A 12,159-nucleotide genomic window follows, 5' to 3' on the forward strand; every position below is an offset into this window, starting at 1 on the left:
TCCGGTTTAATCTGACTTAATTTTGGTTTGGTATTTTATTCGAACAATACGAATTAAGATTGAGAAGCTGTTGTTCATATATAGTCCATCAAATATTTTTTAACATACGTATTAGCAAAAATTAAGCTGCATAAATATTTTTTTTTTTTAAGTTTAACTCCATAAAAGTAAGATCTCGAATATATAAATTATCAGTTCATCTTTTCATTCGATTTAAATTACTTATATTGGTTTCGGTTTACAAATGTACAAATTATTGATATTTCGGTTCGATTGGTTTTTAAATTTGGTTAAACAAAAAGAACTGAATCTACAAGATCTCCATAGTACAGTTGTACAAATATTACAAAAATGGAAAAGAATAACAATTATATAATAATAAAAAAAGGGAATAAAAAAATAAAAATGGTTAAGGCACGCGTCGTCCTGTAAATGTCTTTTAAGCGGTTTCCTCATCATATCTCTCTCTTTGGAGGCCTTTCACTTTCTGCGCAAACAAGGAAGACGAGGAAGAAAGAGCTCTCTATCTATCTATCTATCTTCTCTCCATTTATTACATTATATTTTCTCTCTCTCTCTATCTAAAAATGTCAAATTAATGGTATTGATCTTCCAACCAGATCTTCTTCTTTATCTCTTCGACAAACCCTTTCTTCTGGGTTCGTGAATCTTTCTCCAAATAAAAAATAAAAACAGGTGTTTCTTGAATCTTGAGGCAGAGACATGCCTTTACCTTGGAAGAAATCTAAATCGAGTCGGATCTCAAGATTCGTAACAGACCTACAACAATCTCCTAAACATGGTGGATCTCTCGTTGTTGAAACTGGCTTCCCTACTTCTTTAATCGATCTCTTCGTCAAGAACCGCAATCGTCTCAAAAAACAGTCTTCTAAACGTGTTACTAATAATAATAACAAGACGACTGCTCCTACACGACGGCGTGTTTCGTCTCCGCCTCATCCTCATCCTCATCCTCTGCCTCCTTCTCTGTCTTTGCAGAGACGTATGTCTCTTCCTCTCAAGCTTGATCCTGCTTTGGTTACAGAGGATCCTCCTCTTGTTGTGAGTACGATCGAGGATGAGAGTCTTGTCCCGGAGAATAAACGCGGCGGAGGAGGTGGTGGATGTTGTGTTTTGATGGTGGTTGTGTTTAAGGTTTTTATGGTGGCTGTGCTTGCGTTGAGCACGAAAAAGCTCGCCGTGGGGATTACTCTCTCTGCTTTTGCCCTCCTCTTCCTCGAGCTCGCGGTGGCACGTGTCTTTACGCTTTTGAACATTTGCCCCGACGCGCAGGTTCGGATAGATTCGTTGATCGAGAAGCTCATAGGGAAGCGACACAAAGAGAAGATAGAAGAAGAAGAAGTAACTACATCGTCGCATGACAGAAGAAGCAAGGTCTCGTTTGAAATAGTCGAAGAACCTAGAGAGGAGGAGATTAGAGTTGTTGTTCCTCAATCGGATTCGAATTCGTTGACATTGGAGAAGACGAAACCTGTGACTGAGGAGGAGGTGGAGGAGAAGAAGGAAGTGCAGACCATAAGAGACGTGGTGTTTAAGAATGAGAAGAGTAAAAGCGCCAAGCTTAAATCAAAGATTGTGAAGAAGATCGTGCCAAAGAAGTTAAGGAGTTATAAGAAGAAGAAGAAGATGAAGATGAAAGAAAAAGAAGAAGCAGAAGCAGAAGGAGAAGTTGAGATTGAAGAAGAAGAAGGGTCTTTGACAGAAGTGTCTAGCTTGTATTCAGATGACAGAGTCGAGAGTGAAAGCTCCGAAAGAGATGATGTAAGTTCGAATCCGCCATTGTTAGAAGAAGAAGAAGGAGAAGAGATTGGGTCAAAAGGAGGGGATCTAACGAAAGTGATTGGTCTGATAGTGATTGTTCTTGTTGGATTGTTAATTGGGAAAGTCTTTGCTATTGGTCTGACACTATCTTCGTGTCTGATCCTCAGAGTTTTCTGCTGCAAATCACGAACCAGTCTCTGAAACAGAGAAGAAGAAGATTTCAAGGCATTGGGTTTTGTTTTTTTTTTGTTTGTGTGTCCGTCGTGGCAGTGGTGGTGGGCCTTACGGTGAAAGGGAGTGTTGTTGTTTTTGGGGTGGTTGGCAGTTCGAAGCTATGCAATTGGTTTGCTTATGAAACTGTAAATTTTATTATTTTTGTTTTGTAACTTGTTTAACAGAGAATATAATTGTTATTATATGATGGTCAAAGAGTCAAAGATGTTGGTGTTTACTGTTTACAAGAAAGAAAAAAAAACAACAAAACAAAAAAAACTGAGTAATAGTAAAAAAATGGTCATTGTTAATAATGAAAGGCAGAGCAATAACGTTTGTGTCGGCCAAAAAAAAGCACTAACTTTTAGCAATAATTTAAAGTGGCGATATTGACGGAGACACATGATGACATGACCGAATTTACTAAGTCGTGTTGTTTTATAACATTTGATACTTTCAAGATTATCTTGAATTTTTGATATGGCGTAATCGTCGTATTGTCCTCGGTTACGTTATGTCCTTTGCGAATAACTCTAATCGTGCGGCTTTTAGCATTTCTTTTGTTTTTTCACAATTGCTAAAATCAACTTTTTCAAATTGGATCCAATCCTTTTAAAAGAAGAAACTTTGAAAGAGGATATCGTTGAAAGTTGAAACACTGATAGTATCGACTTTTAGGTGGTTCAAATGAGAGGCATCACATTTTTCGCAATTGTTTTCTATGTATATAGCATGATTGATTAATAATAAAACAAAAAAATTAAAGGAAAATGAGAAAGAAGATCTAGACATCTACTAGTAAATTACTATATAGCATATGATTGATTAATAATAAAACAAGAAATTTGGATCTAATATTAAGAAGACTGCATATTCCATGGGGGGAATCGTATCTGTAACAAATATCTTTGTTCTGGACTATTAGGGAGAAAGAAAAAATTAAACAACGTCCTTTTGTTAAATTAAAGGGTTTTATATAAATATAATGTTGTATATGAAGGAATTTGCATTGATTTAATATCTCAACCTAAATGAAACTTTGAAAGTGCATAATGTATACTATATAGTGGAAAGCCTCAATGCTATGTCATGCCTACCATTATTAAGGTTTTTGATGATGTCTTTTTTTTTTTTGTGCAAAGACTTGCTAGTTGTGTTGCTGATTACTAGTTCTCAACAGATGTAAATAAAATGTCCAAATGTGTGTGTATGGTGTTTGTGTGTGTGTGTCTATATTATATTTGTTGATATAAAACAACACATCCGATGAACCAAATATATACTATGAATATGTATTGAGTATTCGATACATGTTACATTCTTTACATTTTAGTTAAATATAAGAATATTGAATTGTTAACGAGAAGGTGGTGGACTAGTGGTTCTAGCCTTGGTGGAAGAGTCGTCATGTTGGTCTAAGCCAGAGATCGATTCTCCCCAAGCACAAAATTACTCAGTTTTATTCTTCTACCCATATGGGTATGAGCTTATTGCTTACGGTCCATTTGCATATCTGAAGAATCCTACCCGTGGAATATCCTCTCTCCAGAGAGATTAGTTTCGGACCCCTTCGTAGGTCCGGGATATAGCTTCATAGTAGCTTAGCTATGACCCAAAACAATACAATTTAAAATCTTATAACTTATGACCACTCACGGTGATACTTGAGCAAAAAAAAAACCCGTTTTCATAGGCTCATAGACTCATAGACTCGTAGTAGTAGTGCATAGACTCATAGTCCATAGTCCAAATAGACCATAGAGAAGAAAAAAGCTTTCCCTAAATTTGTAGTCCATAGACCATAGAGAAGAAAAAGCTTTCCCTAAAATTGGTCACAAGCCATAGTGACAAGAGATAGCTTCATGAAACATCATACTATCAAGGGACCGACCAACCCTATGATCAATGGTGGCTAGCCAGACAACTTTTGTTTTATTTTCCATTTTCAAAATCATAATGTTATTTGCGCTGAGGATGCTTTTAAGAAAATTAGAAAATAATTTGTAATTTGTTTTCCACAATTTAAAACCCTTTTTCTTTTAAATAGCAAATTTATTTATATTTGTTCTATGTACATGGGGGATTTTTTCTAGAAACAGAAAAGATTTAGAAAATACTATTTTTTTATTTTCTTCCAAAAACTACTCTAATTTTCAACTTTTTTTTTCTCCAAAATAGCAAATAAATATTAATATTTCTACACAAAAAAAAAAGAGAGAGAGAAACGTGGGCCGAACATTATCAGGAGGAGGATTCAAGCGAAGCAAAATCCCACCCCTTCTGGTGACAGAGTGTTTTTGTTTTGTTGTTTCCCTTCAATTGGAGAAGAGTTAGCGAGTCTCTTACGCCGAGATTGAGAGAGAGAGAGAGAGAGAGAGAGAGGCTTGTTCTTTCTTCTTCTTCCTTCTTCTTCCTCGTTAAGGTAAAACAAAAGCCTCAGATCTCTTCTTCGCATTCTCATCTATTTCTTCCGATTTCTTCTCTTTTTTTTTTTCCATAATCTCTTTATTCTTTTTAAAATTTCTTGCGAAAAGTTCGGGATTTTGTTCGTCAATTTCGAAGAATGTTTGCTTTTTTCTCCGTCTTAAGGTTTCTTTAGCTCTCGTTGGGTGGAGGGTTTGATGATTCTCTTTGTGATCTCCGATGAAATCTCATATTAAATCCTTATGAAAGTTTCGTCCTTTATTTACATTGTCGAGGTTACTCTTCTCTTTGTTTATTGGCTCTGTCTTTAGGTAACGATGTGAATTCTTCCAATTTACATGACCTTTTATTGTGTTGGATCATTGACCCTTGATGTGATTCATTCTTTGTTTGTGTTCTCAAGCTTAACCAAATCCTCAGATTCCAAATGCAGTCTTTTTTTATTCTCATAATAGAGTCTCTGAGAATTTTTTTGTCTTGAGATTGAAATTTTCAGTTTGGATGAGGCAATGCACCTGGTTTTTAGGCCTCAAATCTTAGTTTTCTTTTTGGCAATCATTAATTGACTCAATTGTAGATTAGATATACGCATTTACGATATTAACTTGTGGCTCTTCTTCTTGCAGAAGCAATCTGTCTCATATAGTGGGCAAAGATGGTTGCAGAACAACGTTTCACAGTCGATTTGAATAAGCCACTTGTCTTTCAGGTGATCCGCTCTATCACTTCTTTTTTTGTTATCATATTAGATTGACAAGAGAAAGTAACATTATTGCGAATTCTCTTGTCACATCTTCATAGCTGTTTGGTAGATTCTTTGATATAGGTAATGCATCAATTTTTACTAATATAAAAGATACTTATATCCTTTGTCAGGTTGGTCACCTTGGTGAAGAGTATCAGGAATGGATTCATCAACCTATTGTATGTGTCGAAGGTCCTCGTTTTTTCCAAAGTGATTTTTGGGAGGTAACAACAACTCTGCCTTATTAAGATTTATCTTCTTATATGTTGTCTTCTTTGTTCTGAGACTAAATCCTTTTTTTTGGGGAATTTGAGCAGTTCTTGACTCGCACGGTTTGGTGGGCAATCCCAACAATTTGGCTTCCTGTTGTTTGCTACGTTCTATCAATATCGGCAAGGAAGGGACTTACATATCCCCAGATCGGTTTAATAGTTGCCTTAGGTGTACTCACGTGGACACTTCTCGAGTACACCCTTCATCGTTTCCTTTTCCACATCCAAACCAAGAGTTACTGGTAAGTTCAATATCCATGATTATGCAAAAAAATATCCAGAGTTACATCACGAAGCTGATTTTGTTTCATTATAAAACCTTTTTCCCCCTGTAGGGCAAACACCGCACACTATCTTCTTCATGGATGCCATCACAAGCACCCACAAGATGGCCTCCGTCTTGTTTTCCCACCTACTGCAACAGCGATTCTCTTGGTTCCAGTAAGTATGCTTGATCTAAATCTAGCATCTTGTTTATTCATTCTAAACTTGTATCGATGTTCTTCTTTTCCCATTGTTAGCTGTGGAAGCTTCTCCATCTCGTAGCTACTCCTGCTACAGCTCCTGCTATGCTTGGAGGCATATTGTTTGGCTATGTGATGTATGATATTACTCATTACTATCTACACCATGGTCAACCTAAAGAACCAACCTTTAAACATCTTAAGGTAAGAAAACCCATCTCTAAACATCTCCCTATCTGTTTAGCAAAACTTATTCCTCTGAATTTCTTTCTGATGAGGTTTGGTATACGTTTTACAGAAATACCACCTGAATCATCACTTCAGGATTCAGGACAAAGGATATGGAATCACTTCGTCTCTCTGGGACAAAGTCTTTGGAACACTTCCTGGTACAAAAGCCGCTGCAGGGAAGAAGAGCTAAATTGGATTTCTGTTTGCCATTTTGAGAGTGTCGAAAAACTCACTGATATTGTGTATTCTTATTCATCAGGTGATTCAATGACTGTTTAACTACTACTGTATACGATCTATTCACCATATTTGAACATATTTAGTGGTGCCTAAAACTGCTATTCAGTTTAATTTTTTCTAGTTTATTGGTTTACTATGATTCAGAATTTGGTGTTTTAGCTTCGACCAATCTTGGTTCTCATAAACCGTATTGGGTACCACTCACTTAACACTTGTAGCAGAAAGCTACACTTTATCATAAAAGAAAACATGAAATGAAATCTTTGAAATATGGTTTTGTGTTGAGAGATCAAAACAGAGGAGGAATACTCTGTTCGTTCCTGAAGAAATTTGTTGGATCAATCTTCCCTTTAACCAACCCCAATCTCTTGAAGTTATCTTTGAAATAGGTCTCACCCCATTTCCTTGCATCTTCAAAACTCGTGTTGATCCCTTTGGTCGTGCCTAAATCAAGATCTCTGTAATTCAAGTAAGCTCCTCTAGGGGATTTTGAAACGTAGGGAGTCATGTAATCGTGTAGCGATCTCATCCACCTAATGTGTTTGTTCATCTCCTCGACTCCATTCACTTTCCATTTCACCATGTACTGTATATTATACAGATTACCTCTCCTGTGTGGATATGGAGACTCAGTTTCTGAAATCTGGTTGATCTTTCCACCCAATGGCTCTAAGATCATCAATGGAGTTTCTTCCTCAAGAAACCTCTTAGTTACTTCTTCGAAAACGTGTTCAGGAACTGGGGTTTGAACAAAATCTGACTTTGCTTTGAAATACTGGTCTTCGAATCGTAGGTCTCTGTTGAGCAAGATCTCTAACGGCTGTCCTGATATCCAGTTGAAGAACATAATCGATTCGATCCAGCTCATTTCCGAGCAGTCTTGAGATCGTAAGCCGAGTTCCGGAAACTTCTGGTTCATCAGAGGAATCAGTCTATCGATTCCACCAAGAAACAGAGTTTGAAATCTAGTTTTCACTGTCCTTTGATGCCCTTCTTGACTGTTGTCAATAATGATTCTGATGAATAGTTCTTCGTCTAGCTCAGATCCTATGGATTGCCATCTATGAACAAGCTTGTTCATGCTAGGTCCCATAGGATGCTGACTTATGAAACAAGTTACCTTTTCAGGAACCCTTGCAAGCTTTACCTTCCATGACAAGACAACACCAAAACTCGCGGCTCCACCTCCTCTAAGCGCCCAAAACAAATCCTCTCCCATTGTTTTCCTGTCAAGAATTCTCCCGTTCACATCCATCAGACGCGCGTCTACAACGTTATCAGACGCTAAACCGTGTTTTCTCATTATTGTGCCGAATCCTCCGCCGCTAATATGGCCACCAACTCCAACACTTGGACATACTCCTGCGGCAAAGACATGGATGTTGCTGGTTTTGGCGATCTCGTAATAGAGTTCGCCGAGTGTTGCCCCGGATTCGATCCAAGCGGTTTCTTCTACAAGGTTGATCTTGATCGATCTGAGGTTAACGAGGTCGATGATTATGAAAGGTGATTGTGAGAGGTAAGATAGACCTTCGTAGTCATGACCACCACTCAGGGTTCTTACTTGCACTCCAAGTTTCCTGCTGCATAGAATTGAGTTTTTGATTTCGGATTCAGATGTTGGTTTAACGATCAAAATAGGCTTCAGGCTTGTGAAGTTCAAGTTGATGAGACTTGAATTCGGAGATGAAGATTCGGTGTAGATTCGGGAATCTGGAGTGTGAGTGATAAGATTTATAGGGTTTTGGAAAGTTGAATCACAGTGATCTGTCGACAAGCAACTTTGGAACTGTTCTCTTGTCGGAGGAGAATAGTTTGTGAAATTATCAAAATCACCAAATCCTTGGTTAGACATCATTCCAGATACCCTGAATATCTCTGTCAATCAACATAGCTTTATAAGCACCACAACACAAGACAACTTGACACTAAGCCTAGTACTTAAGTAAGGTAATGCTGGATTCAGTCAGACAAATTGAAGAAATCAAATCAATGAACTTGATCTCACTCTCTTGAATTTACTAAATTGTAACATTTTGTAAGATAATTAGCTGATAAAACTTTAGATCTGAATCAGAATCAGAATCAAAATGAAAAGACGAACCTTGATTCAACAGACGGCTACATATTGGCAGGAGTTGCATAAAAGGTATAAGCTTTTGATGTTCGACGAGAAGCTCCGTCAAGTACTGAGAGCTATTCGAACAAGAAACAGAACACAGATCGGTTTCCATCACATAAAACCAATAAAATAGTGTTTCGAAGAGAGGAAAAATCAAGATATTTGGACATACCTGTCGACCTCAGGAGTGCTTCTAATCTGAGGAGAAGCAGGAGAGAAGTAAGAGGAGTTATTATACAAACCAGACATGAGGTTTTGTTGTGCTCTCTTCTGTATAGAAGTCAAACCAAAGTTTGTTGCAGAACCAAAAGATAAGCAGAGAGGGTAAGAGAAAAGAGAAAAAGCAAAGCCAGCCGACACCCAAATGTGGATTCTGCAGGTAAGACGCCAGTCTTTTTAAAATATTTGTTTTTTGTTTCTTCCCTCCCTCAAACAAAACATTAATTTTTCTTTCCATTTTTGGGAGAAAATGTATTTTTTTAACTCAGACAGAAAAAAATCATATTTTATAAATCAATCAAGAATAAAAATATAACACACAATAAGCGTAAAAATTAAGAGCGTAGTTGAAGAGGTTAGGAAAGGAAGACATTTTTCAGTGCTTAGTTATATAAAGAGTAACTAGACATACTAAGATGTAACATAGTATATACTTTAAGTGTTCAAAGAAAGTTCTATTTATATGGTGAAGTAACTAAATTCGAAAATAAGTTGTAAAACAAAAAGCATAACATAGGATCTATTTGTAGAAGACACCATCACACTTGGGACCGAATCCCGCTTTATACGAATGTAAAAATTTGGCTAATGGGCCGGCCAGTTGTGGCCCAATGATTGACAAAAAAAAACGAAAAGCATAACCCAACATATACATAACAGCTCAAACTCATTCACAAAATATATGTATGATCGTCAAATTAATTTCACATTTCATCAAAAATAAAAATATATATGTGTATGATATCTTAAACGTTAAATGGAGATCATACACATATATGTGTATGAAAGAATAAGCAATACTCCTTTCTGGTTTTCATTACTGTTAATTCATCGAAAAATTGAAATCAAATCGGTTTATTTTATTCAATTCTGTATTGTGTGCATATCTACTTGGAAAAAAAATGACAATTCACTTTTACACTTGTAGCAGAAAGTAACACTATCTATAATAAAAGAAAACATAAATGAAATCTTTAAAATACGGTTTTGTGTTGAGAGAAATCAAAACAGAGGAGGAATACTCTGTTCGTTCCTGAAGAAATTTGTTGGATCAATCTTCCCTTTAACCAACCCTAATCTCTTGAAGTTACCTTTGAAATACGCCTCACCCCATTTCCTTGCATCCTCAAACGTCGTGTTGTTCCCTTTGGTCGTGCCTAAATCAAGATCTCTGTAATTCAAATAAGCTCCTCTCGGGGATTTTGAAACGTAGGGAGTCATGTAATCGTGTAGTGATCTCATCCACCTAACATGTTTGTTCATCTCCTCGACTTCATTCACTTTCCATTTCACCATGTACTGTACATTATACAGGTTCCCTCTCCTGTGTGGATAAGGAGACGCTGTTTCTGAAACCTGGTTGATCTTCCCACCCAATGGCTCCAAGATCATCAATGGAGTTTCTTTCTCGAGGAACCTCTTGGTTACTTCTTCGAAAACGTGTTCAGGAACTGGGGTTTGAACAAAATCTGACTTTGCTTTGAAATACTGATCTTCGAATCGTAGCTCTCGGTTGAGCAGGATCTCTAACGGCTGTCCTGATCTCCAGTTGAAGAACATAATCGATTCGATCCAGCTCATTTCCTTGCAGTCTTGAGATCGTAAGCCGAGTTCCGGAAACTTCTGGTTCAGCAGAGGAATCAGTCTATCGATTCCACCAAGAAATAGGGTTTGAAATGTAGATTTCACTGTCCTTTGATTGCCTTCTTGACCGTTGTCTATTATGACTCTCATGAATAGATCTTCGTCTACTTCTGATCCAATGGATTGCCATCTATGAACAATCTTGTTCATGCTAGGTCCCATAGGATGCTGACTTATGAAACAAGTTACCTTTTCAGGAACCCTAGCAAGCTTAACCTTCCATGACAAGACAACGCCAAAACTCGCGGCTCCACCGCCTCTAAGCGCCCAGAACAAATCCTCTCCCATCATTCTCCGGTCGCGGGTTATCCCATTTACGTCCATCACACGCGCGTCCACAACGTTATCAGACGCTAAACCGTGTTTTCTCATTATTGTGCCGAATCCTCCGCCGCTAATATGCCCACCAACACCCACACTCGGACATATCCCTGCGGAAAAGGCATGGACCTTGCTGGTTTTGGCGATTTTGTAATAGAGTTCTCCGAGTGTTGCCCCGGATTGGACCCAAGCGGTTTCGTCCGTGAGGTTGATATTGATCGATCTGAGGTTAACGAGGTCGACAATAATGAAAGGTGATAGTGAGAGGTAAGACAGACCTTCGTAGTCATGACCACCACTCATGGTTCTAACTTGCACGCCAAGTTTCTTGCTGCAAAGAATCGATCTTTTGATTTCGGACTCGGATTTAGGTTTCAAGGTCAGAATTGGCTTCAGGCTGGTGAAATTCAAGTTGAGGAAACTTGAATTTGGAGATGACGATTCGGAAAAGTCGGTGAATAATTGGGAATCTGGTGTGTGATTAGTGAGGTTTCTAGGGAGTTTGAAGATTTTATTTGTCGCCAAACAACTTTGAAACTGTTCTTTTGTCGGAACAGAACTGACACAATTAAAAACAAAGACGAGAAGAAACATAGACAAAGCAAGCTCTCTCATGTTTTTTTTTTTTTTTTTCCTTGTGTTTGAAGTCTCAGACAAGGAAGAAGGAACGTTCTTGAACTTTCGTGGTTTAGGAAAGTTTCTGAGATTTGTTTGAGAAACTGAATGAGTTGCAGAGTTGAATAAATAAGGAGGCTATATAGATTTTCAGTTTTGGCGTTATTTATTTGACCATAATATTAAATTTCAACGTCATTGTAGAAAATATATAATACGATTAATATTAATTTGAAGAGTTGCTAAAACAAAGACGCTAACGTCTCGAGTCAAAAGAAGACCATTTGCGTAGTTGATGTGTAACAATGATCACCGTATATACGCGTTTTAACAAATATTGCAATTTCCAAACGTGGAGATAATTATTACTTGATGGAAAATAATTCGGCTCATTGTAAGATGTAGACCTCCATTACTCCCATTGTTACAAAAATAACAATAAAACAATTTATGAAAAGAATAGAGGTATTTCCTTCTACGGTAATATCCATTTTAAGTAATTTGTCATATATATTCAGAGAGCTTAGACTGGTGGTTTGTCAAGAGAGTCATGCTGTAGCTAGGCTAGATATTATTCCAGAAAATTTATTAAAATGACTTATAAGTTTTAACTTCTAACGAATTAGAACGTAGTTTAACTCCTAGCTACTAATGATAGATGTTTCAGAAAAATAAAAAAAATAAAAAAATTGTTTCATAAATTAGGTAGATCATCTACCCTATGTCCGTAGATGTATTATAGTTTGTGTAGCATTTTTTTTGTCCTTATTATATAGAGTTAAAATAAAGAAAACGTTATAAAACAAAATTATATTAGGATTTGGTATAAAAACTGATTAAATATCAATTTTTTTCTGCCAACAATCT

The 12,159-nt window shown here is 37.0% G+C and overlaps 4 protein-coding genes across 6 annotated transcripts; 2 read left to right on the forward strand and 2 right to left on the reverse strand.

Annotated features, from left to right (window-relative positions):
* Positions 445–2,203, forward strand: LOC104722974. Its single transcript, XM_010441252.2, has one exon. The coding sequence runs from the start codon at positions 724–726 to the stop codon at positions 1,981–1,983; it is 1,260 nt and encodes a 419-aa protein (XP_010439554.1). The 5' UTR covers positions 445–723; the 3' UTR covers positions 1,984–2,203.
* Positions 4,205–6,504, forward strand: LOC104722976 (dihydroceramide fatty acyl 2-hydroxylase FAH2). 3 transcript variants are annotated; one of them, XM_010441256.2, is made up of 7 exons: positions 4,205–4,730; positions 5,046–5,128; positions 5,296–5,388; positions 5,482–5,678; positions 5,772–5,877; positions 5,958–6,104; positions 6,199–6,504. In XM_010441256.2, exons 2-7 carry the CDS (start codon positions 5,075–5,077, stop codon positions 6,319–6,321), a joined length of 720 nt encoding a protein of 239 aa, XP_010439558.1. In that variant the 5' UTR covers positions 4,205–4,730; positions 5,046–5,074; the 3' UTR covers positions 6,322–6,504. The 3 variants fall into 3 exon arrangements, with proteins under 3 accessions (XP_010439558.1, XP_010439556.1, XP_010439559.1); XM_010441254.2 differs by having other exon boundaries at positions 4,205–4,417; XM_010441257.2 differs by having other exon boundaries at positions 4,432–4,694.
* On the reverse strand, positions 6,563–8,808 carry LOC104722975 (cannabidiolic acid synthase-like). The gene is made up of 3 exons (XM_010441253.1): positions 8,666–8,808; positions 8,476–8,567; positions 6,563–8,249 (listed from the first exon to the last, which is right to left on the reverse strand). The coding sequence occupies exons 1-3, from the start codon at positions 8,740–8,742 to the stop codon at positions 6,661–6,663; spliced, it is 1,758 nt and encodes a 585-aa protein (XP_010439555.1). The 5' UTR covers positions 8,743–8,808; the 3' UTR covers positions 6,563–6,660.
* Positions 9,550–11,388, reverse strand: LOC104722977 (cannabidiolic acid synthase-like). The gene has a single exon (XM_010441258.2). The coding sequence runs from the start codon at positions 11,290–11,292 to the stop codon at positions 9,715–9,717; it is 1,578 nt and encodes a 525-aa protein (XP_010439560.1). The 5' UTR covers positions 11,293–11,388; the 3' UTR covers positions 9,550–9,714.

Source organism: Camelina sativa, chromosome 11, assembly GCF_000633955.1.
Source record: "Camelina sativa cultivar DH55 chromosome 11, Cs, whole genome shotgun sequence".
In the NCBI taxonomy this organism is placed as follows: Eukaryota; Viridiplantae; Streptophyta; class Magnoliopsida; order Brassicales; family Brassicaceae; genus Camelina; species Camelina sativa.